Genomic DNA, 25,927 nt, shown 5'->3' with positions numbered 1-25,927 from the left:
GGTATCAGGAAAAAGAGGATTGGAACTGGGTAAAAGGAAAAAAAATCTTATTTTTCTACAAAGGTTAGACCACCTTGAATAATAAAAGTGTTAATGTAGAAAGGTAATGTATATATAATATAGTGTAATATTTTATAGATGGTCAACCTGTTTTATTGCAGACTTGTAAAATGTATGATGTCATTACAGTGATAAACTGTATATGTTTTATACAATAGGTATAAGATATAAATACATTATATTGAAGTGTGTTAGGTGTATAAGTTTTGTAATAGTGAATGAATATTTACAAAGTCACTTTAGGAATATAGAAATGTTTAGATAGATTGGTTATATGAAAATGGTTAGACAATGAAAAAGGAACGTGGTCGCAGATGCCTTGTCCAGAATATCTTAAGGTTAAAGGTTTGTATATGTGATCCATACTGTATTTAACCATAATATGTTTGTATTTCAGGAATATTGTATATATATATTGTTATGTAATTTTAAAATTATTTTTGCCCATTCAGGGACTCTGAATGGCCAAAAATAATCCTTTTTTTGGGTGGAAGGTGTGAGGAAGTTAATAATAATTTGCATGATTTAAACTGTATTTATGGGTTTGTGTTGGCTGCAGTAACTCTGGAGCGGCCTATTTCAAAGGAATCCTCCATCTGCGTTGCCATGGAGACCAAGGCAAGCCGGCAGAGAGAGAAGTGGGAGGAGCCTAGAGGGGAGAGTTGTGAAAACAGACAGTTAGTGAGGCAGTTAAGATTTGAGGGTGAGGAGTCGGAAAGATTAGGAGGTGGTAGCTGAAAGAGAGTGAATTGTGAAGCAAAGTTTCGAGGCTTTGGAAAGACAGATTAAGCTACTGGAAGTTTCTTAGGCTAGAGAGGCTGATAAGGGAAACATAGCCAGTATTCTTTTAGTCTAAGGAAAGGCTAAAGAATAAGCTTATTAAGTATCTGATCAAGGGAGGATCAGATAAGGGAGATATCCCTGTATTGAAACTTTGTTTAGTAATAAGTGCTTCACCTCAGGAAGATACTGTGTAACCTGAAAGAGTGAAACTTTCATCTAACCAAGTATTTTTTCCCAGCTCCAGCAGACCTCACCCTCTGAGGAAGCTTGCCATAGATGCAGGCGAAACGTCAGGAGAAATGCCTCTAGAACATGGCCATATAGCCCGAAAAAACCCACAAGAACTAACCAAGTATTGTTCTAAGTTCTATAACAAAAGTTACAACTTGCAACCACACGCTTTGTACTCAATCAATTTGTTAACTTTTGTTTGAAGACTGCCTCATCTCCATCAATTCTGCGTCCAGTGTGCCATTTCTCACAATAATACATCTTAACTCACGTTGGTGGCAGAAATACAGAGAAATAAATAATAAATCTCCCTCTACTCTCCTGTTACACAACAGTGCTTGTAATTTAGTTACTCCTCTGCTGACTAGGGCTGGGCGGTTTCTTTTCGTTAATTCGTAATTCGTTAATAATTCGTTAATTTTTTCAATTACAAAACGATAATGAACCATTCTGGAGCAATTTTTTAAAAAAACGAATTTTTAAACATGTTTTGTAAATGCTTCGTATTTCGTTATTGTATTCGTTTCGTTATTGTTCTGAGGTCGTTTCGTTATTATTTCCGCATGTCTGGGGCAAGTTTTTTGTTTAATTAGTGAAAAAAAATTATAATATCACACCAACAGTCAACAACAGAGGGAGAGGGAAGCTTCAGAAGTTTTTGGAGGTTTTTTAGTGTATTTCGCGGTCGCGCCCGCCATTAACGAATCGATTCGTTATTGTTTCGGAAATCGATTCGTTAATGTTTTGTAATTTTTTTCACATTTACGAAATTTCGTAAATATCGAACTTTTTAAAAGGAAAATTTTGTAATTATTTTAAATATCGAAACAAAAAAAACCCCCAAATACAAATCGATTTTAGAAACAAATTTTTCCGTTGTTACCCAGGCCTACTGCTGACTACTTCTCAAATTTGGTGGCAGTGATAATTACTATAATTACAATGTTGCTAAAGTTCTGGTGGTGAAAATTTCAGAACTCTTAACAAAACTTTCAAAATTTCATTATTTCATTATTGGTGATTTTTACGACAGAACCCATTAGGAACTGCCATTTATAATGAAATTTTGAAAGTTGTGTTAGAGTTCTGAAAGTTTCATCACCAGAACTTTAGCAACACCGTAGAAGCAAAGCACCAGCACCCCCTAGTTTTCACCACCAGAACTTTAGTTTTGTAAGTACTTTAGAACCATTTAGATCCACGAATTGCACATGCCTACTAGCTAGTAACACTGAAGCATAAAGTATTTTTGAAAGGCCCGTGTTTGAAAACAAATGGGCAAAGGCTTGTCTGAAGTGAAACTATTAGCTGGACTTTCTGTTTCTTATATTCAAAATTCTAATACTAAGCAAAAGGAGTGCAATAGGTGCAAGTAGACGAGGAAAGAAATGTCTGGCAAGCAGTCACAGGACTGACCTTTAAACGAACCTTGCTAGAAATTATTTTTAGGCATAGTCATGACACTAAAAACGAATGGCTAGAGGACACAAGATTGTACTGCCTTTATCAGAAAGTGGAAGTGCCTTATGTAAACTGTAATTAGAAATGAGTGGGGAAGAGAAGCGAACTCGCAAATTTAGAATCCAGGGGGCAGTATTTTGAGATGCTAAGACAGACTGTGAAGAGGTCACTGCTGATGAGTCCTGAGTGTCTGAGTTTTCTAAATCAGTGTTTCTTAACCTGAAGGTCGGGACCCCTGGGGAGTTGCGAGGGGTTATCAGAGGGGCTGCCAAAGACCATCAGAAAACACAGTTGTTTCTCTTGGTCATGGGAGTTCTGTGTGGGAAATTTGGCCCAATTCTCTAGTTGGTGGAGTTCAGAATGCTCTTTGAGTGTAGGTGAACTATAAATCTCAGCAACTACAACTCCCAAATGTCAAGGTCTATTTTCCCCCAAACTCCACCAGTGTTCACATTTGGCCATATTGAGTATCTGTGCCAAGATTGGTCCAGATCCATCATTGTCTGAGTCCACAGTGCTCTCTGGATGCAGGTGAACTACAATTCCCAAACTCAAGGTCATTGCCCACGAAACCTTTCCAGTGTTCTCTGTTGGTCAGGGGAGTTCTGTGTGCCAAGTTTGGTTCAATTCCATTGTTGGTGGAGTTCAGAATGCTCTTTGATTGTAGGTGAACTATATATCCCAGCAACTACAACTCCCAGATGACAACAACAATCCCCCTCCCCAACCCCACCAGTATTCAAATTTGGGCGCATTGGGTATTTGTGCCAAATTTGGTCCAGTGAATGAAAATACATCCTGTATATCAGATATGTACATGACGATTCATAACAATAGCAAAATTACAGTTATGACATAGCAATGAAAATGATGTTATGGTTTGGGGTCACCGCAACCTGAGGAACTGTATTAAGGGGTCGCAGCATTAGTAAGGTGGAGAAACACTAGTTTAAGGACCTCCAAAGAAGAAAAGTCCACCACACTGTTCTAAATTAACGTAATTATGCCAGGAACAGAAAAATGGTCACCACTCTTGAGCTTCTTCCTTCCATTCTGTTTATGGGTCAGTTACAGCTGTTACTTTTAGTAAGTAATTGTGTTCATGGAGTCTGCTTCACACAGGGAATTTCCTATCAAAAGATATGCACACTTTCTATACAACAAATGAATAAAAGGGAGTTACTTGGAAATATATTTCTCTACTGTTGTGTACTGATGTGAGAAGGAAAGTTCTTCCCATAATTGTATACAAAGTCTAGATTAAACCTTAAGTCTATATTCACAGACTCATAGAGTTGGATAGACCTTGTGGCCATCCAGTCCGACCCCTTGCCAAGAAGCAGGAAAATCGCATTCAAAGCACTCCTGACAGATTGCCATCCAGCCTCTGTTTAAAAGCCTCCAAAGGAGCCTTCACCACACTCCAGGGCAGAGAGTTCCACTGCTGAATAGCTCTCACAGTTAGGAAGTTCTTCCTAATATTCAGGTGGAATCTCCTTTCCTATAATTTGAAGCCATTGTTCCGTGTCCTAGTCTCCAGAGCAGCAGAAAACAAGCCTGCTCCATCCTCCCTATGACTTCCCCACTCATGGCTCTCATCATGTTTCCCCTCAGCCTTCTCTTCTTCAGGCTAAACATGCCCAGCTCTTTTAAATCGCTCCTCATAGGGCTTGTTCTCCAGATCCTTGATCATTTTAGTTGCCCTTTTCTGGACACATCCCAGCCTGTCAACATTTCCCTTAAATTGTGGTGCCCAGAATTGGACACAGTGTGGTCTGACCAAGGCAGAATAAAGGGGTAGCATGACTTCCCTGGATCTAGACACTAGACTCCTATTTATGCAGGCCAAAATTCCATTGGCTTTTTAAGCTGCTGCATGACATGACTGGCTCATGTTTAACTTGTTGTCCATGAAGACTCCAAGATCTTTTTCACATGTTCTGCTGTCGAGCTAGGCATCTGTCCCCATTTTTGTATCTTTGCATTTCATTTTTTCTACCTAAGTGGAGTATCTTGCATTTGTACCCGTTGAACTTCATTTTGTTGGTTTTGGCCAATCATCTCTCTAATCTGTTAAGATCATTTTGAATTCTGCTCCTGTCTTTTGGAGTATTAGCTATCCCTCCCAATCTGGTGTCATCTGCAAACTTGATGACTTAATTCTAATTACTATGCTGTAGTTCAGAGATTGTTGAATTAGGATTAGGTCACAGAAAGACTAGTCAGTATCTCTCATCTTAACCCACCTCACAGGTAGTTGTGAGATTACAAAAGCAAGAGGAACCACCTAGTCAGGTCTCCAGGGCTTCTGTGCAGGTCTCTTACCTCTAAACGGCGGATGATTTCTCGAAGTGGGAGAGCAGACTCATTTCCTCCAATGAAGGTGGTAGTGGGCAAGTGAAAAACCTTGTCAAGATCCGATTCATCCAGGCCATAAAACCCTGCAGCATTTTCGTGGGTAGGAGAATGCAAAGAAGGGGCAGGAGAAGGCGTCCAATGCAAAGAGCCATGGCATAGGAACAAGGTTTTGGTGATAAGGGGAAGGGACAAGAAAGCAGCACAAAATAAGCACCAAGGAGGTTTGTACAAATAAAAAACAAGTAGCAATTAAAATGATACACGAGTAAGCGAGAACAAAAAGTTTCTGTAAGACACATAGGATATAAACACAAATGATATACTTGCCATGATAATTGGGAATTAAATCTAGAGGAAGAATCAATAAGAATTTCAAACCCACATACACACACTTCGGAATGTAAAATCTGTTAAGATCATGTAAGGTACAGCGAGCATACATTATCACCACATTTCACCACATATTGAGAATTAAAAGTAAAGTAAAGCATAAAAAGTGAAAGGACCAGCTTCCCAAACCAAAAGGTCTAAAAGCAGCAGGATAATGGATGGCGCGTAGGGTTCTGCAGAGGACTCTCCTGAATAGCTCACCCTGGGGAACCATGGTTTCACAGTGAACTGGTCTCCTCACAAGTGATAGAAGAACACGCTTCAAAGACTTTGGTCTTGAAAATTTCCCCTCACAACATTTTTTTAAAATATCTACTACTCCGCTAACAACACCAGATCCTGGCTGATGGTGGAAACGAAGCCATGTCAGCCCTGGTTAATGCTAAGATGGGAGATTTTCAACAAACACCAGACTATATTTCAGAGGAAGGAAATGTCAAAGCTACTTCTGAATATTCCTTGCCTGAGAAAACCCTACGGAATTCATTGGGTTGCCATATGAACAATGTCAAGCTCTATTTATCTCCCAGTCACCAGGACTATCACATACTTTCACAATGCTTTGATAATACTTCAGCATCAGCAACTAGAATAATTAAAAACATTTCAGCTGAGATCAAGCAGTTCTAAGGAGCAGAAAAAAATCTGCACAAAAGCTTAACCGAAGCTTAATGACATTAAGGACAAATTCTTCAATGATTACCTATTTATTAGTCTGGAAACTGCTATTTCCTATCCAACATTTCTATTTGGAACCTGTAATAAAGACAACTAACCAAACTGGATTACAAATAAGGTAAATATTGTTGCATTGCCACAAATTCACTAAAAAACCCACTGAAATCACTAAAGACGGCAGAAACAGAAGAACGGCCTGCCTCAGGGAAGCGTGCTTGCTCCATCCATGTTCAACATTTACACAAATGACCAGGCACTGCCAGAAGGGACAGAGAGTTTCATTGGCGACCCAATGAATTCCGTAGGGTGTTCTCAGGCAAGAGAGTGCCATTACCGCTCAAGCAGGGAGCTTTGAGATGGTTGAACGAAGCTCTCCGAAGCTCTAGGTGCTCTTACTGCCCATTACAGGGAAAACCAGCTGATTCCTAATCCATCTAAAACACAGACATGTGATTTTCACCTTAAGAACAGACAAGCATCCCGAGCTCTGAGGATGACTTGGGAAGGAATCCCACTGGAGCATTGCAGCGCACCCAAATACCTGGGAGTCATTCTGGACCGTGCTCTTACCTACAAGAAGCACTGCCTGAATATCAAGCAAAAAGTGGGTGCTAGAAACAGTATCACATGAAAGCTGACTGGCACAACCTGGGGATCACAACCAGACACAGTGAAGACATCTGCCCTTGCGCTATGCTACTCTACTGCTGAATATACACGCTAAAACAGTGGATGTGGCTCTTAATGAGACATGCCGCATTATCACGGGGTGTCTGCGCCCTACACCACTGGAGAAATTACACAGTTTAGCCGGTATTGCACCACCTGACATCTGCCGGGAAGTAGCAGCCAATAGTGAAAGGACCAAGGCAGAGACATCTCCAGCCCACCCCGTTTGGGTATCAGCCAGCACATCAATGACTTAAATCAAGAAATAGTTTTCTAAGATCTACAGAGACACTCGCTGGAACACCTTAGCAAGCAAGAGTCCAAAAGTGGCAGGCTTAAACCCAGAACCTCAATCAATGGCTGACACCAAATGAGAGATTCCCTCCTGGGCACACAGAAGACTGGGCGACTTGGAAGGCGCTGAACAGACTCTGCTCTGGCACCACAAGATGCAGAGCCAACCTTTGGAAATGGGGCTACAAAGTGGAATCCATGACATGCGAGTGTGGAGAAGAGCAAACTACAGACCACCTGATGCAATACAACCTGAGCCCTGCCACATGCACAATGGAGGACCTTCTTGCAGCAACACCAGAGGCACTCCAAGTGGCAAGCTACTGGTCAAAGGACATTTAATAGAGCCGTCGCAAACTCTGTTCCTGCGAGAGAAAACCTTGCCAGCATGTCCCTGACGTCACGAGACTCCGCCTCTCACCCCGCCCCTTTCTCTGCCCCTTTCTCCATGCGAGCGTGGTTTTTCCTTTGCTAGGGCAGCATTGCCCGCATTTTCTCTCAGTTGGCTGAATTCAACTGAGAGAAAATGCGGGCAATGCTGCCCTAGCAAAGGAAAAACCACGCTCGCAAAGAGAAAGGGGCGGAGAAAGGGGCGGGGAGAGAGGCGCAGGCTCATGACGTCAGGGACTTGCTAGCAAGGATTTCTCCAGCAGAAACCTAGTTTGCGACGGGCCATAGAATCCCAAGTCTGCAAACTTTGTGTTTTGTTTTGTTTGTTTGTTAAAAATGCAACACAACTGTCTGCTCCTGACACGATAAATAAATACTAAAAAACCAGCAGGCTGACAAAGTATCTATTCCAGCCAAGATAAAAATGAAATGCAAGTTCAATGACCTAGTAAAATGAAAGCTCACTGGTAGAAAGCTGGCAAGAGTAGGTGACATTTGTTTTTTTGGGGGGGGGGGGGTGAAGGGAGTTATTTCTTGGGGTAGGAAACTTGAAAGCACTTCCACTAGTAACTTAGTGCAACAGGGGATATCATTCTTCTCATTCTTGTTCCTATAACAGACTAATTGCTCAACATTTAAGCTTAACCATATTTCTGCTTCATTATGTGGAATACAATATAATCCTGGAAGCAGCACAATATAAAGAACTTTCCATGAAGCTTAATGATAAAAAAGGAGCATCCGTAATATTTAGTCATGCTCACTGCATGGTGGTTTTCCATGAGTAATAACCAGGCATTATTCCATAGAACAGTATACAGGCCTGGAGTCCCATCCTTCTGAGGAACATCTGCTTCACCAGCCCTTGTTAAAGAGCACAAATTGGAAATATGTAAGGGCTTAGCATGCAGCTAACTCCTCAATCTGAAAATCTTCATTTTATAAGCAGTATTATGCATACTTACAATAGGATATATTCTAATCTTGTAGCTAACACTTAACTTCCTCCCGCAAAGAAGATGCTCGGGAGAAAGAAAACATGACTGGCAAGGATTTTAATGTAAGATATAAATGCTCCCAAAAATACAAAACAAGAGCTGACATCTCTACATAGGCTGCTGTTATAGAAGGCCTATACTTCCACTCTTGACACCATTTAACTTCATGATTCTGCAGTGACTGGACAGACAACTTCAGGATTACTCTTTAATGTCTAAAGGCACCTCTAGACTCACAGCATTTAGAAATCTACCATTTAAACATGCTAGAATCCAGTTAATAATACTTCTATTAATTGAACAGAGTAGGCAGATCAAAAGACAACCTGGCAAAATGGCATGACTTAAAAGAACCCTCTACCTTGTGTGACTGTGGAGCAGAACAAACAACCCAGAATCTGCATGCTTGTCCACAATGTCCTGCCTCATGTACAGAGGAAGAATTGTTTAAAGCTACAGACAATGCAGTCGCTATTGCCCGTATTTGGTCAAAAAATATTTAGTCGCTTGTGCTCCTTTTATTTTTATCGGTTTTATACTTATTTATGCAATGCTTTCAATGTGAAATAATAATAATAATAATAATAATAATAATAATAATAATAATAATTCATCGGACTGAAATCTGATCAGTTTACACAGATCAAAGACCCATTGGATACCGTTTAAAAGACTATAAGTTCAAATGATATCAGGAAAGTGGAAGAATATTGGTTTTCATACATGCACTAGGGGGGAATTTCTATAATCAACTTTACTTCCTATATGTTAATGACAAGCATCAGAAACACCAACCTGTCAGGAAGATGACCAGATACGTTAGTTCCATTCCAAGCACCTCATTTCAGGGGGATTCCTGTTTTTTCCCCATTAATATTACTCACTTCAATTATTTGAGAGTGCTTACAATTACAAATTTGGACATTTTTGCAAGCTTACAGTGAAGGAAACCAAAGAAATGGCATTCTTTTAGCACTGCAGAAAAATAACCAAGGCTTTAAGAAGATACTTGATGTCCTAATACGATTCATCTGTGTGGAACACTTTGCACAACGAAAATAAAATTAACATTCACAAGTCAACCTAAGCACCACTGCAGCAAGCCCACTTGGATACGTGCTGATGAACATCCAATAACAAGTGCACTTTACTAGGATGCCAAAGCATAGCAATGCTTTCCGAAATACTCAATACAAGACAAAGGAAAGGTGAACAAACAATAGGAAAAATGACCACCAGTAGAACTAAATAGAAGAGTTGGTAACAGAAGAGCACGGCAAATGGAGCAGTCTGATTACAAACACTGGGTTTACATTTAATGATTTGCGAAAGGAAAAAAAATGGAGTACCATTGAAAGATGAGACAAGCCATAACTTTACCTAACTGCACATGCCCAGAGTCAACTATTTTCAGAGAGTCCTAATCTCCAGAAGGGTTAAATGCTCATTATTTGCATACCTCCTACTGTTAGCACTTTCAGCCGCTCCTTGAATACTGCAAGATCTGGGGAAGAAGGGAGAGGTGGGATGCAGAAACGAAAAGACAGAGAGACCCAGTCAAAGTTAGTTGTTTTTTTAAAAAAAAAACCCTGAAGAATTGTGAAAATAGTCATGTAAAGAGAAAGGCAGTTTTTACACAGTGTCTACACATACACAATCAAAACCACCAAGAAAGAAAAGGGGTTGGAATAAAAGATGACAGCACTACAACTGGGGAAAGACATCCTTGGATGAATCTTCCAGAGACGACCACAAGGGATGTACAAGGAAAAAGAGGCATATAAGTTTAAACTGTATAGTTAGTAGCTACTCTTTGATTTGTGATCTCCTCACTACCGTCCTAGAAATACACAGATAAAAGTTATCAAATCAGGGGTCTCTAGAGCAGACTTCCAGTCAAACATTATAACCGTACAAGCAAAAAATTTAGGGCAGAATCTCATTATTTGGTTTACATGAACCAGCTAATCCTTTATACTTTTTAAACACTTTATTCATACTTATAATGCCTACAACAGGAATGGGCAAACTTAAGCTTAATCGGCTGAGGTGGGAAAGAAAGGGGTCTGAGGCTGTTTAGGAATTCTGGAAGTTGAAGTCCAAAACACTCGCAAGGCCCAAGTTTGCCCATGGCTGGCCTACAAGATGATGACAGTAGTGTACTCAAATTCATATTCTTATTCCACTCTGGTTCTTCCACTTTTATCTTCAGAGTTATTTTAGAAGGATAGGGAGTATAAGCCGACCCGAATATAAGCCGAGACACCTAATTTGACCTCAAAAAACTAAACGTATTGACTCGAGTATAAGCCGAGTGTGGGAAATGCAGCCGCGAATGGTAAATTTCAAAATACAAATAGATATCAATAAAATTACATTAATTGAGACATCAGTAGGTGAAATGTTTTTCATATTTATATAAAGCTGTAATTTAAAATAAGACTTTCCAATTCTGATTAAACCATCATTCTAACCTTCTTCCATGTAAATGTGCTTACGTATCCTTCCAATAATAATAATAGAGTAAAATAATAAATGTAATAATAAAAATAACAATAGAGTCAAATAATAAATATCATAACAATACTAAGTAGAGTAAAATAATAAAGGTAATAACAGAGTAAAATAATAACTATAATAACAATAACAATAGAGCATAATAATAATAATAGAGTAAAATAATAAATGTAATACAAATAATAATAGAGTAAAGTAATGTAAGTGTAATAATTATGTAATAATAATAATAAATCTAATAAAAATAATACTAATTACAGAGTAAAATAATAAATAACACTGACTCAATTATAAGCCGAGGAGGGCTTTTTCAGCCTAAAAAAGGGGCTGAAAAACTAGGCTTATACTCGAGTATATACAGTACTTCCAATAGCTTTGCCCCAATTATCTTAAAAAACAATAGTTTACTAGCCAAGTGGCAACTAATTCTCTTATTTTCTAGTAGTAGAAATTTTTATTGATTAGCCCTTAGGCCATATCACAAAAAGAAACAGAACAACAAGGCCTGACAAGACCCGATCACACGCCATGTAGTAAGTTAAAATAATACACTTATAACAATACAGTAAATAAATATGATAAGACATGATAAAACTGATAAACTGATCAAGCCGAGTATATACATCACATTTCCTTATCAACTCTACAATTTACTCCAATCAGCCCATCATATGTGGTACTCAGACGTTGTCAGGTTCCGCTGGGTCTTAGAGAAAACTCGCACTCACAAGTAGGTACTCGGATTTGGAGTTTATTTCAGTCCATACAGAACAAAGTCAAAGAGAGAACTGAGGTTTCCCGCCAAGAGTCTCCAGATCCCCCCTCCTGGCTTCGCCCCCTCCTTCTCCCCCTTGCTTATCAAAGTTTAGACTAAGATTCCTTTTCCCACAGCTTCAAAGCGAATACTATGCCCAGATGTCCCTGCCATAAACCCATCTATCATGACTACTCCCTAGTGTCAGGAAGAAGACTTCTTGGAATCTCGAACATGAAGGCACATCCTGACAGACGTATTGTTTTGCTTAAGTAGAGAGCTCTTTTATATGTTATTTTTGGGTCTTGGCCACACAAAAAATATGTTGTTCTGATGTGAGATTCCCAATACATTGTCCGTTTGATATATGGACCAAGGTGGAAGTCTCTCACCTTTTGATACAATTCACAATCAAATAATATGTGTGCTGTATCCTCAATTTCAGGTGCCCCGCAGATACAACTCCGTTCATTATAAGGGATGCTGTTAAATCTCCCGTATCTGACTCAAATCTAGCTCGAGTGAATACCTCCCCAAGATGTTTTGGTATTTGCATTTTTAGGTAGTTAGCAGTTTGAAAGGTACGTTTATATTGACTCAGCCATTTTAGGTTAGCAGTCTTATTGAGGGTAGCTATATCTTTTTGTGCTTCTATATCCAAAATTCTTTGTATAGCACCCTTTCTTACTTGGTCATTTAAGGCGCAGGAGAGAGGAAGACCACAACTTCTTATATAATTTGTCAGTTATGTAATCCAAGAGGTCAGTACTTGGGATTTTATCCGTTCTAGTAGGCACAATTTTGGGAGTCTATCAGGCTCCGTTACATTGATTTTACACCAATAATTGTACGCTCTAAGTTTAGACTGTGCATGGATTGTGTAAATTTCCAGTTCTGCTCTCACTGCAGCAGCTGAGGTCCTAATTCTCTTATTAGTGTAATCACCACCAATGTTTCATCCATCTCAAATGAACTCAATGCCCAAAATCCTTTTTGCCCTATGCAAAATCCCTGCTATGAGGAGACCATTAGAATGTGTCATGCCAGGAAGTTAAGTCAATACTGTCTCTTACTAATATCTGAGTACAAAGGTCTTCCAGGTACACCTTGAAAAGTGTTATCTCTATGATTGTAAAATAATAGCATCTACAGTCCTACGGTATAAACATACATTGCAATGGAAATTTAACTCCCGATTAGTCATCATTCTGTGTCCTTTAAACCAGCTGACTGAGGACATTGTAGGCAGAATGACAAACCCCTGAATTTTGGAGACAGAGGGCTGGGCATTAGAAAAATGCTTAGATCCAGGGGTTTCTTCTAGAGAAAGACCATTGTCAAGACAGAGAATGCTTTTGGACTTATTTAAAGAAATCAAGTCAGAGCAACATGCTTTAGGGATCTGTTGGTTATAGACTCCTGGGTGAAGTACAAAGCAAAAGCCAAAAAATTGGTCTAAGTTGCCTAGTCAACCGCAACTTGCAATACACTCCGTCTTTTAGCCATTAATGCAGACAACTCACAATCATCTGTGTGAGTCGTCTTTTCAGACTGTCTACAATTAAAGCAAACAAGATGAATTAAGCTCTGGGCCAGGTTTTAGCACTGCAGGTTAATCACCAAGCTGCAATAAATCTTGCCAACTGGAAGGTTTACAGTTCAAAGCCTGGGTCAGGATGAGCTCCTGAACTTTAGCCCAGTTTCTGACTACCTAGCAATTTGAAAACAAATGTGAGTAGATAAATAGGAACCACATTAAAGAGGGGAGATATTTAGGCTCGGCATTTCAATCAGAAAAAAGGAGGAAGTTTACAAATAAAGAAGCTCTTCGGCAGGGAGATGGAGAACAGCCTCCAAAGATGCTGAAAAATGGAGGGAAAGCCTATATGTACCTCTACTGTTGTCTGTCTTGTCATTGTATAATCGGCATTGAATGTTTGCTGTATATGTGTTCTGTGATTCGCCCTGAGTCCCTTTCAGGGTGAGAAGGGCAGAATATAAATACTGTAAATAAATAAATAAAATAAATCTAAAGGCAGTAACAGAGAGAACACATTTTATGCTGCAGTTGACTGGTGGCATTTGAGAGGGAACATGATAGCACACTTGTTTTCTGCTGCTCTACTACAAGCATTACTTTAAAAAAATTCATAACCCAATTACATCTAAGTTGATTATGTAAGCATTTCAACAATCCTGCACATATATGAGATATTGGTCTAAATTCTGCTAGACTCACTGGAACAACAGGCCTTGTCTATGTGTCAACTCATCCTTCAACAATTGATTGTCCCTACTTTGGTTAGGACTAAACAACAGATGCCAGCTAATATCATATCAAGAAAATGAGTACCAACTGTATATGTTGTAAGAGCTCTTAAAATAACTCAGGACTGATAACTCATCTCTGTTTAGGAACAAAACTTTTTTGTACTAAAGATGAAAGGTAATTTCCTTTTGTCCAACTACCTTGAAATTAGTAACACTTTTTTCTGAACTAAATGTTTGTTCTGGTACATTTTCAGCAAAATACCATCCTTAGTTGAAACAGCAAATGACATCTGTGACTTTCACAGAACACAAGTACATTGTTCTTTCCTGCTCAGCTATTGAAGGAAGAAGTGCTGTAGCAGAGCATACACTTTACATGAAGAATGCCACAGGTTCAATCCATATTCAGCTTTAAAAATTAGATTATGGAAAAGTGTCAGCCCTGTCAAGGCACAGTAAACAAGAATGGATTATATGAACAAAATATCTGATATGGCATATGCAACTTCTTATCTTCTCCATGCATGTAATTCAATATAAGAGATCTTTAGGATGTCAGCTGAATTTTTATGTATCTTTCTAGCTCTTAATGTTGCAAAGACTAGACTGGGAGTCTATACCCAACACCTGGTGAAGTTCTGATGGAAACGGAAACAAGGATGGGACTCTCAACTATGGCTTGTAGGTCTAACTGTTCCCTTTCTTATCACTAGCAGTGCATGGTGATCCACACTTTTATCTCTTTTGAATCTGATGTAATTTCAATCGGAACAATTTGAATCTGAACGAGATACAATTATACTAATTGTACCTCGTCACAAAACTGCAGTTACCTTGGCACACAACATCCTGCTTATTTATTTTGGTAGTTCAGAAAAGACACAACCATAGTATTTCACAATGAACAGAAAGATACTACTTAATGATGGATATACAACTGTTTCATACTGGTGTTCCATGGCAATTGGAATCACTGTACTGTTGTTGATATCTCATTTTCAAAGATAATTTGTAGCATCTATCACTAAAAGTAACAATGTGTCATGGTATATATTTATCAGAACACATTTAATACTGTCTCAAAATTCCAGTAAATACAACGTATGAAAAATTCCAAAGATCAAAAATGGTAAATTGTAGAAACACCAAGTACCTTTAGTTACCTTAAAACAGCCTCAGTTTGAAAATACTAAGACCCTTCTGGTCAAACTAAGTTAACATGAGAATTTAGCATACATACATTCTCTTTGGAAACTAGTGAACTTATACATGGGAATAGTAAAACCTTAGAATTTACACATATAAGCATAGACAGAAAAGCGGAGGTAGCAAAATGTTGATCTAACTGAATGCCTTTGTATTTGTGCGTATTACTAATTTATTTATTTATTTACGACATTTACATGCCGCCATTTTCACCCCGAAGGGAACTCAGAGCTGCTTACAAGATATATATATACTTACAAAATATTACACTACCAGCATAGTACAATATCTGTATTAATTATGACTATATTGTATTATACCATATTATAACATGTAATATAAATATATAATTACTATATAAATATAATATACAGTACTATTAATGAAGACATATCTATTTTTAAGCAGAGAAAAAAGGGCTTCATAGTCTGATATCCTACCCTGCAGAAGCTACATGCACACATATATTGCTACAAAATGTCACTTCTGTTTACACTTACTGTCACTACAACCCCACATGAACTGTATGATACAGCACTTGGCTATTCAGTATGTAACAGGTTTTCTGAAGATGGTTCAATAATTTTGTTAGAACTGGGAAAGCTACTGTAAGTCATATTGAGATTCCTACAAGAACCATGATAAAAACCTTCTTGATCCTACAGTTGACACCCATGTACCCACAGAAGCCTGATGTACAGAAGGCAATAACTTACGAATGCCAACTGATTACCATGTAACCAATCAAATGATGTGTGCATATTCTCGAACACATCAACAGAGAAGCACTGTTGAGACATATAGAAAATATTAATCAATTATATTTTTGTTTTTTCACCAATACACCAAGTATGAGAGTGCCATTTATGAATGTCCCAAAAGTAGATCATTTGTTTACATCACATGCATGAATATTCTAATCACATGTCAATCTTGAAAGGGGTTAGTGGTCATTATTATTATTGTATGCTAAGTTAGAAGCATGCTACTTAGAAGCGCTTGCGGAGCCAGGTTGATTAACCTGTGGAAAGCACAGCAATCAATAGAGCTCAGCCACCGTAACCTGCACTATGCTTAGTAAAAGAGAGAAAACACTACTGGGATCAAAATTAGGGATTGGACTGGAAAACCAAATTTCAAAATCTGATCAGTACACACACCCTCACCTGAGTGACACACATGCACCTCTCATAATTTCAGTCTCTTGATTAGAATTGGGAATGCATTCCAAAGCTTCCTTGGCATGATCACTGACAGAGCCATTGGTTGAAGTTGAAACCACATATTCAGCTTTTCTTTGCTATGCAGCTTGCCCTAACATTGTAATGATAACAACTAAACCTAATGATGACAACTAAGCCTTGAGGAGAGGTGGGTAAGAAATAAAATTATTATTATTATTATTATTATTATTATTACTACTACTACTACTGCTACTAAACTGAATGCACAAATGCCACCGTGACACTTGTCTGAAGACTTTTGCTGGTGACGGAAGTCACCATTGCTCCAAGCAAGAACCCTACTTATCATTAGAATACTGCATGGTTGAGAGATGGTAAAGGCAACTTCGAAAGCCCAAGCTTTACTTGCCCCCAAATATTATTCATTTCCTCAGAGAGGCAGGTTGTTTGCGCTGCTAACCTAGTCAGAGCCATTTCTAACTGAACTAAAAGTACCAAGAAATTAAGAGAGCAAGCTGTCCTGTCTGGTGCATGTAACAACTAGTGACTACAGTGGTAGGTGCCAATGGACAGACGCTATTGACTGCCATTTAGTTTTTAAAGAGTGATCATCATGAAGGAAACTTAAGACCTTTCCCTCCAGACTTAGTGAAGCAATCTATTTAGAAGCTGTGAAAGTGAGAGAGGAGCTCAAGCAATGCGGGCACTAACTGCTTCCGGAGCCCTCACCCAGTTTGTCTGTGGAAGTGATAATATCAGCTGGAACGGAAGAGTCCAGATCAGCATCCAAGATGCCCAGTGGGTCGAGCTGTGCTACATGATGCCCTCGAATCTATGAAATGGGCCAGGGATGAAAAAGAAAGTGGACACCGAAAGAGAGATGGGGAAGGGGGAACAGAAAGGAAAGGGGTATAAAAGTTAAAAATTACATTAGGATTAATTTGCAGAATAATTCTCACCGACGTTTGGAGAATCAGTTACTGCTGAATCATCAAAATTTACACAACTAATGCCGAGAGGATCAAGCTTGGCAATGTGGTGACCCCTGACCTGGAAACAACAACAAAATTAGTAAACGTTGGTAAAACGCGGTTTCACTTGGAGCAGTACTGTTCAATAGTATTTCAATAGTATTTCTGAACATGGTTTCACTCTGCAACTAACTTATGATAATTTCTTTAAGAATTTAATAAAAGCGATAATGTTATTACAAATCTTGGTAAAGCAAGGCTTAGGTGTACTACAAAGATATTTTAGTAACCAACACATATACTCATTTTAAAAGAAAATTGACATTTTTAATTTTCAAAAGTTTCTTAGAAACATACTATAAAAAGAATACGTTAGGTAATTGGTTGTTACCATTTCAATGCTTTCACTGTAACGTTGATCATGGTTTTTGTGGACTACCTTTACAGCCAATATATATATTATAGGTAGGCATATGGGATTCCGATGATTATGCCTACTGGATAACATCTTTGTGAATTAACACTATTTTTATCTAAATTTGAGCCTTTTGAAACAAACACCAAGACATCATTTTCCTCTTTAAAATCCTCCATAATGGCTGAACTTCAAAATAATCGGTTTTCTAATGTATTATGCAGTGTTTCTCAAATTCTGCTCTTCCAGGTGTCTTGGACTTCAACTCCCTGAAATTCCAGCCAGCTTACCAGGGAGTTGAAGTCCAAAATATATGGATGAGCAGAGTTTGAGCAACATTGGTATAAAGTATTCATCAAATAATTAAATTATAATACTTGTAAAACAAGATGACTTTGACTTACCAACTCCTTTATGTGAAGAACTTGAATAGTAATAGGAAATATGAAGACATTGCAATGAGGAAGAATGTGTCCCAAAGGCTATACTTTGAAGCATATAGTAATTTCAAAGCATTTTTAAATGAGTATGATTTCATCTACTCCAGACATTTTATAAAGAACATATAACTATGTAAAATCACATAAGAATAAGCCTGTTTCCATAAGGGGAGGGGAGACCATAAATGTTAAAAGAAGTTCTGCCAAGCATCGAATATAACAGATATCACATAGTATATGAAGAACCTATACAACTTGGTTATACACCTGGGCAAAAGGGTTTTCAACTTGCCAGACTGATGCTGGTTGGCAGTGTGGAAAGTTCTGCTTCTAACATAAAATGTTAGAAGACTACATATATCCTTGGCTAGTAATGCCAACTTGCATTCTGAAAGCTCAGTGTGAAGATGTTAATATGATTAATCAGATTTTAAAATATGTCTTAGTCTATGTTTTCTAGATTGCTTAGGAAAATAAATTAGTACTCTTCCCCTTTCCCCAAATCCCATATGTGATTATAGATAGAGGCCAGTGCCCTTTGCCAGATACAACCATAACACTTTGCTGCTGCAAATGAACTCTCAATATTTTTCTGCAAAGCAGGCAGCATCTCATAGCAAGAACTGGTTACACAGCAATGGCATGAGCCAAAGTATAAACTTAGGCTTTGTAAAACACAGGCTAATTGATGGATTTTGTTTTCTGAAAACAAAACAAAAAACCCTGAAAACAGCAAACTAATTTTATTCTGATGCCTGGGTCTGTTTCTGAAACAACAGGCCAACTATAAGCTTACGATATGAGATCAACAGGATCCAGATGCATTTGGCTTCATTTCAGCATGGTTAATTCTATAATTAGGAACTCCCAGTGGCACAATGGGTTAAATCCTTGTGCTGGCAGGACTGGTCAACCGATAGGTTGGCAGTTTGAATCCGGGGAGTGGGATAAGCTCCTGTCTGTCGAGCTCTAGCTTCTCATGCGGGGACATGAGAGAAGCCTCCCACAGGATGGTAAAACTTCAATCATCTGGGCATCCCCTCGGCAACGTCCTTGCGGACAGCCAATTCTCTCACATCAGAAGCGACTTGCAATTTCTAAAATCGCTTTTGATATGAAAAAAAAACCCATAATTTTTCCTGTTTTATTATTATTCAAGAACAAGTGATTAGATTACCACTCAATGGTACTTAATTTGTCCACTTACTGGCAAATAGCCTATCAATGGATTTCAACATGCTATCTGGTTCAATATATTGAGAATAATAATATTAATATTATTAATAATAATAAAAATTTGTATCCCATCCTATCTCCCTGAGGGGACATATACATTTCTCACATATACATATTCATAAAATGGCACATATACATTTGTAGGCAAGGAATATAAGGCACTTAGTGGTCAAAGAATAAATATTTTAGCCTCCTTAATGACACAGGTTTATCATGAGTTAGGAATTAAAGTCAGAATCTCTACAGAAAAGGAAAGGTGTAAAATAATCTTACCTGATATGCTCTAATAAGAGATTGGACTGCAAGATGATCTTCTACTAGTTTATCTACATTCGGCTGTGCTTGAACCAGAGACTGCGCATGTGTTAGTGCGGATAGACTGGTACTCAATGGAGGGGGGCTTTGGTAAGCAGTTCCTGGAACAGCTCCAGCATTGGCATTGCGGAAGAATATGTCCCATGACTAAAAATAAAAATAAATTTTAATTTTAATCACTTTTTTGGCCTTTATTTTGCCTTTTTATTTAAGGGACACCATTTTACCACATTACGATATACAATGGGACTTGAGACACCATGGATTTTGCTATTCACGGGCGTTCTGCAATCAAACTCCAGCACACACCAAAGTATACATTTCTTGGAATTGCATAAATGTTGTTTAACATTTTCTTACTTCTGTATTTACTTCTACAGACAATATTTCCTAATGATATTCAAAATGTAACCTCTAGCAGATAAGTTGTATAGTTTTCCTCCTCTCTCAACCTGCACATCTTACCAAATGGGTAAAAAGCAGTGATGCCTGTGGATGTGGCATTTTAGGCTCCCAGCTTGAAACATGCTAGTGTGGAGAAGTGCAAACCACAGACCAATTACTGCAATGCAGCCTGAGCCCTGCCCTGCCTTCTTACAGCCACACCAGAGGTGGCCAGCTTCTGGTCAAAGGAAATTTAGTACAATGCCAAGCTTTTCACTTTGTTTTTGGTTTTTGTATGCATCGTAACTGTATTCTCAATTCGCTTCTGACACGATAAATAAAATAGCTTGAAACATTATTTTAAAACTACAACTCCCAGAAACCCACAGCCAGTGTCATTTCTAAGTTTTGGTTTTCGTTATTAGCCTCACCATGGTTTTCTTGATTTCTACCCTCCACCCAGCGATCTTACTTTAGTTAATTTAGTAGTTTTAATTTTTTCATCTTACAGAAAGACAAAAAGGTTACAAATAAAGCAACACTTAGATTATAAAAGAATATGGGAGGAAAAGGTCAAACACATTCTTAGGGCCCTTCCCCACAGCCTATATCCCAGAATATCAATTATTTATTCATCCATTTATTTACCATATTTATATAGCACTCCTCTCAACCTGAAGGCGAGGCAGTTTACAGCCAGCAGTCAATGTCCCCAAACAACATAAAATAGAGCTAAAAACATTACATATAATATAAACTATATAAAAGCAATAAAACAATAAAAGCCATAAAACACAAAGCGTCTCATCACTAATATCATTTTCCCGTCACATCGTCCAAGTGTGGACTCAGATAACCCATATCTGCCTTGATATTCTGGGACATAGGGCTGTGTGGAACGGCCCTCAGGCTGGATCTCCATTGCCCTATAGCCCATGATATGATCTCAGATTATCTGCTTATCCCACTTTATCTGGCAGTGTAGACTCATATAATCCAGTTCAATGCAGATAATCTGGGATCAGATCCTGGGATATAGGGCAGTGTAGAAGGGGCCTCTGACTAGTGGCTGCAGAAAAGTGTAACCAAAATGATTAGTGGGTTAACATACAACAAACTAAGGAACTTGGCTTAGGGCAAAATGCCTTATTTAAAGTCATGACAGAGTATACAATTAGGCTTAGTGTGAAGAACATAGATAAGAGGAAGCTTTTCTCTTTATCTCACAATAGTAGATCTCCACTGATCCCCTCATCCCACTTCTCCTTCTCCTAGTGCCCTTTTCACACAGCCATGTAACCCAGAATCTCAAGGCAGAAAATCCCACAGTTTTGAAATGGGTTGTCTGAGTCCACACTGCCATATATTCCAGTTCAAATCAGATAATGTGGGATTTTATTCAGCTGTGTGGAAAGGACCTCAATCTTCTCAATCCCCTTCCCTTCCAAAAGAGCCTGCCAGATTTTAAACCAATCTCCAAACTGTTGATCTTCTCAGGCAACTTCTCCTCCTAGAATCATAGAGCTGGAAGAGACCTCATGGGCCATCCAGCCCAACTCCCTGCCAAGAAGCAGGAATATTGCATTCAAAGCACCCCTGACAGATGGCCATCCAGCCTCTGCTTAAAAGCTTCCAAAGAAGGAGCCTCCACTACACTCCGGGGCAAAGAGTTCCACTGCTGAACGGCCCTCACAGTCAGGAAGTTCTTCCTAATGTTCAGATGGAATCTCCTTTCTTGTAGTTTGAAGCAATTGTTCAGTGTCCTAGTCTCCAGGGAAGCAGAAAACAAGCTTGCTCCCTCCTCCCTATGACTTCCTCCCAAACTACTCCATTCAATCTTCTGTCCTTACAAAAAGACCAGAAGGATTTTAAACTCGTTTCCAAGACCATAAATCTCCTTGCCCCACTCCTATTCCTCCCACTCTTCTCCCCCTTCTCAAGCTCAAAACAATTAGGAGGAAGAGGAAAGGGGTGATGAGATTGATGGTTTGGAAAGCAAGACAGGGAGAATTTCAGTGGAAAAAAATGAGTGAGCAAAGTGATAGAGTAAGGAAAGGGTTTGTAGGAGTGTGCTGGTTTAATTTCTTGCCTTTGTAACCAAAATATTTTAAATTTCATTCAACACTAAAAACAATTTAATTCTGTCTAACTTTCTGTACTTTTTACTGGTGCATGCTTTTATCTAGAAAGTGGGTTCATGAAATTGTGGGCAGCAGGAAAGCAGAAACAACACTATTAACTGCATCAGAAGGGGCAGAAATGCTGAGGACAAAGAAGGAGTAGAGATATTTCACTATTATGCAACGAAGTCATAAATAATTTTAAGAGGATGCAATTTAAGGAGGATACAGCTGACAACAGGTTACATTTTAGAGAGCCAAAGAGGAACAAAGACAAAAATTAAGGCATCATTAGTACAGATGTTTTGAGGTAAAACAAGGAATTTCAAGGAAGAGCTGTCAGTGGGTGAAATTACAAAATGCTGGGAAAGAAGATTGAGAAGATCAAGAGAAAATCAAGAGGAAATGGAAGGGTGAGACAGAAGAAACCTAATACCAAGATACTTGGGAATGTTTTGCAAATTGATTCTATCACTGAAGTAGTAAAACTAGGCTAGATGCAGAAACTGCGACGAAAAAATATTAGCATTTCATGTTACGTAAGAGACATCCAATAGTAATATATCATAGTTTTGAAAAAATCTACTTTTCTGTACTGTCTTTGGACTGCCTTACTCATCCATTGCTATGAACACTTTTGATCCTCTCAGGAAGAAGAAAGTGGCCATGACAGTGAGAGAGCAGTCAATTCAGAACTGGAAAGCAAAGGAAAAAATGAAAACAAGCATGGGCAACTGTGACCCTTGACATTATTACAGAAACACTTCTATAAGCTTTCCTCACTGGCTAGGATTTGGTAAATGCCTATCTGGAAGAACTGAGGAAGCTGATTTATATTGAGCCAGATCACTATTCTATCTGTTCAAAATATTATCTGTCTAGGAGCAGGTATTCAGTTTCAGACATGATTCTTCCCTAATCCTACCTGGACGTCACTGCATTCAGTATTACTCTGTCATTTAAGTACAAAACAGGCTCCCAAAAAAAAGACAAGAATGGCCGTGTCCAGGGTGATGTGGTGTCACAAGAGATATACATTGCATAAATGGCCACTTTGCATTAGTTTAAACAACATACTCAAAGAATGACTGTCTTTTCACATTAGTAATATTTATACTATCAAATAAGGAGTTGAGATGCAGCTTTTGAAAACAATGCACATGTTTTATCAAAATGTAAATTATATCAGTAATTAAAGCATCATGCTTAGATGACAGGGATTCTTACATGCATGGTTGTGATTCAGACCAATGTACATAAATGTATCCATTTCACTTTTGTTTATGGACAGGTATAGTGATTCATTTAGCAATGTTAACATGTAGGGGTTTTTTCCTATATGCCTTTATGTTTTAGAAGTCCAGTGCCAATGGATACAGTGCGGCATGAGTTAGTTTGAGGAGAGTTCAACTCAGACCTCCACTGCCTTCTGATGACTACAGGACCTTAGATTGCAGGCCTGGAAAGATAAAATACCTGTCTCCTGTTATTAAATCATTTCCGTATCCCTTAGTAAAAGTTTTCCTTGACATTAAGTCTAGTTGTGTCCGACTCTGTGGGTTGGTGCTCATCTCCATTTCTAAGCCGAAGAGCTGGCATTGTCCATAGACACCCCCAAGGTCATGTGGCCGGCATGACTGCATGGAGTACCGTTACCTTACCGCAGAAGCGGTACCTATTGAGCTACTCACATTTGCATGTTTTCGAATTGCTAGGATGGCAGCCTAACAGCTGGAGCTCCCCAGATTCGAACCGCCAACTTTTTGATCAGCAGTTCAGTGGTTTAATCCTCTGTGCCACCAGGGTGCCCTCAGTATCCCTTAGCATATAGGTATCTCTCGCCTATAGATATCTGGATAGTTAGTTATCTTTAGTAGTTTATGTATAGATTTTTCCCCTGACTAGTGAACTTCTATCTGTATTGTGTTGACCAGGGGTCCTCAAACTTTTTAAACAGAGGGCCAGGTCACAGTCCCTTGAACTGTTGGAGGGCCGGATTATGATTTCAAAAAAAAACAAAAACAAAACCATGAATGAATTCCTATGCACACTGCATATATCTTATTTGTAGTGCAAAAAACACACTTAAAAACAATACAATAATTAAAATGAACAACAATTTTAACAAATATAAACATTAGTATTTCAATGGGAAGTGTGGGCCTGCCTTTGGCTGATGAGATAGAATTGTTGTTGTGCGCTTTCAAGTCGTTTCAGACTTAGGTTGACCCTGAGCGAGGGCCGGGTATATGACCTTGGAGGGCTGTATCCGCCCCCCGGACCTTAGTTTGAGGACCCCTGGTGTTGATTTTTTATCTAAAAAGGTGGGCAGCTAGACTTACTAGCCCATGTAGGCAATAGTTGTCTTTTGTATTGTTCTTAGCTCATTTTAATGCATTTGTATACTTGCTTATTTTAATCCCAGATATCATTTAGGTTAATACAGTAATTGTCTTTGAACTATTTCATACGTGGCCTTGAGCCAAACCTTCATTTCGTCAGATAATACTGTGCTGTTCCCTTGGCAGTCCTGCCCTGGCCTGCCCTAGCTAGTTTTACAATAAGCTAACTGATCTGGTTTGTACGCCAACATTCTCTGACCTTCAAACAAGTCACCTGGTTTTTGTTCAGTCTTATCTTGAGAGACAGGAACTACTTTCCCTGAGAAAAAATTATAGGTCTTACAGGGTGTCGCAACCACCCCGAGCTGTGATCTGACAGCAGCTCGAAGTTCAGAAAAATCGCCAATACAATCTTAGTGTTCCAAGTTCTATATCAAATTCTTTTTGCATGGATATGTGTAATGGAAATCCAGGATATAGCACCCCACATATAAGGAACGAATCAGTTGAAATATGACTTATAAAATCTGCAATCAGAACATAAGAAAAATGTTTTCAGCTTGAAACCTCAGGCTTGTAGTTGAGCCTCTTTGATATGATCCTAGACATTACCAAAAATAGAAGACTAGTAAATTGCCTCATCATTGAGCCTTGCAATGGTCCTTGGACGTGGTATGTATTTACACAACAGTATAAATAGAACCCATCTTAACGCTTTCCTTCAAGCTCGATGCAGATCTCTATTAGTGTAGATGAGATAACCAACAGCAGCTCAGCTTTTTCTTGGCAAACACTGAAGGAAACAAGCTCATCCTAATTTGTATCCAATATGGAGCCAGGATAACAATTCCTCAGGCGGAAGTGGCCATAAACTTGTCACGATGTTATTCTTGGCTGGGTAAGTGGTTCTAGTTTATGCCCAAATGGAGTAGATTCTGATGGATCCTGTTATCTTCTTTGAGCTGGAGTCCCTGCTCTGAAAAGCTGCACTTACCTCAAGAGTCAGAGCATTACAGTATGAGAAGTAACATGTAGAAGACAAGGCTTTACTGCAGGAAGGCTGAACCTTACCTTATGCACACTCTTAGGATTTTCCAACCAAGCATAGTACATTTCCTCCACATAGTTTGAATTAGTCCCACTCAAAAATGGCTCAGCAGCAACAGGTGCACTGTAACACCTGATTTGCTGAAACGTCCTCGGTACTGCTGGCCTGTTTTGAGATATTGTCTTAACAGTCTGTGAGGCCGTTAATGGCCTCAATTTAGTAGCGCAAGTCCTTAAGTGAAACATTTTGTTCTGCAGCAACAGCAAGGTTCCTGTGGAGAGAGGAATAAAATTATTTAGCTATTGCACTAGTAACATAACAAAGCAATTCAAAACTGCTGATTGAAAGAAAAGTAGCCACGTTGGCTTTGTAGGCTGCCCAGAAAGCTCTGTTGAATGATGGAATATAACTA

The 25,927-nt window shown here is 38.8% G+C and overlaps 1 protein-coding gene across 5 annotated transcripts in view; it reads right to left on the bottom strand.

Moving 5' to 3' along the window:
* The window catches only part of OGDH (oxoglutarate dehydrogenase), an 82,956-nt gene that overhangs the window by 52,113 nt on the left and 4,916 nt on the right, over positions 1-25,927 (bottom strand). For 2 of the 5 annotated variants that reach the window (XM_060787209.2, XM_060787210.2), the window contains exons 2-6: positions 25,539-25,786; positions 19,580-19,768; positions 16,974-17,076; positions 9,772-9,816; positions 4,861-4,976 (exon numbers count right to left, since the gene is read on the bottom strand). In XM_060787209.2, coding sequence (XP_060643192.2) covers positions 4,861-4,976; positions 9,772-9,816; positions 16,974-17,076; positions 19,580-19,768; positions 25,539-25,760 — 675 coding nt within the window. In that variant the 5' untranslated portion in view covers positions 25,761-25,786. Of the gene's footprint in view, positions 1-4,860; positions 4,977-9,771; positions 9,817-16,973; positions 17,077-17,203; positions 17,295-19,579; positions 19,769-25,538; positions 25,787-25,927 lie in introns of all 5 variants that reach the window. The other 3 variants (XM_060787211.2, XM_060787213.2, XM_060787212.2) reach the window with 3 other exon arrangements.

Source organism: Anolis sagrei, chromosome 7, assembly GCF_037176765.1.
Source record: "Anolis sagrei isolate rAnoSag1 chromosome 7, rAnoSag1.mat, whole genome shotgun sequence".
Lineage (NCBI taxonomy): Eukaryota > Metazoa > Chordata > Lepidosauria > Squamata > Dactyloidae > Anolis > Anolis sagrei.
The sequence above is the reverse complement of the archived record's forward strand: the minus strand, read 5'-3'. Positions and strand labels throughout refer to the sequence as shown.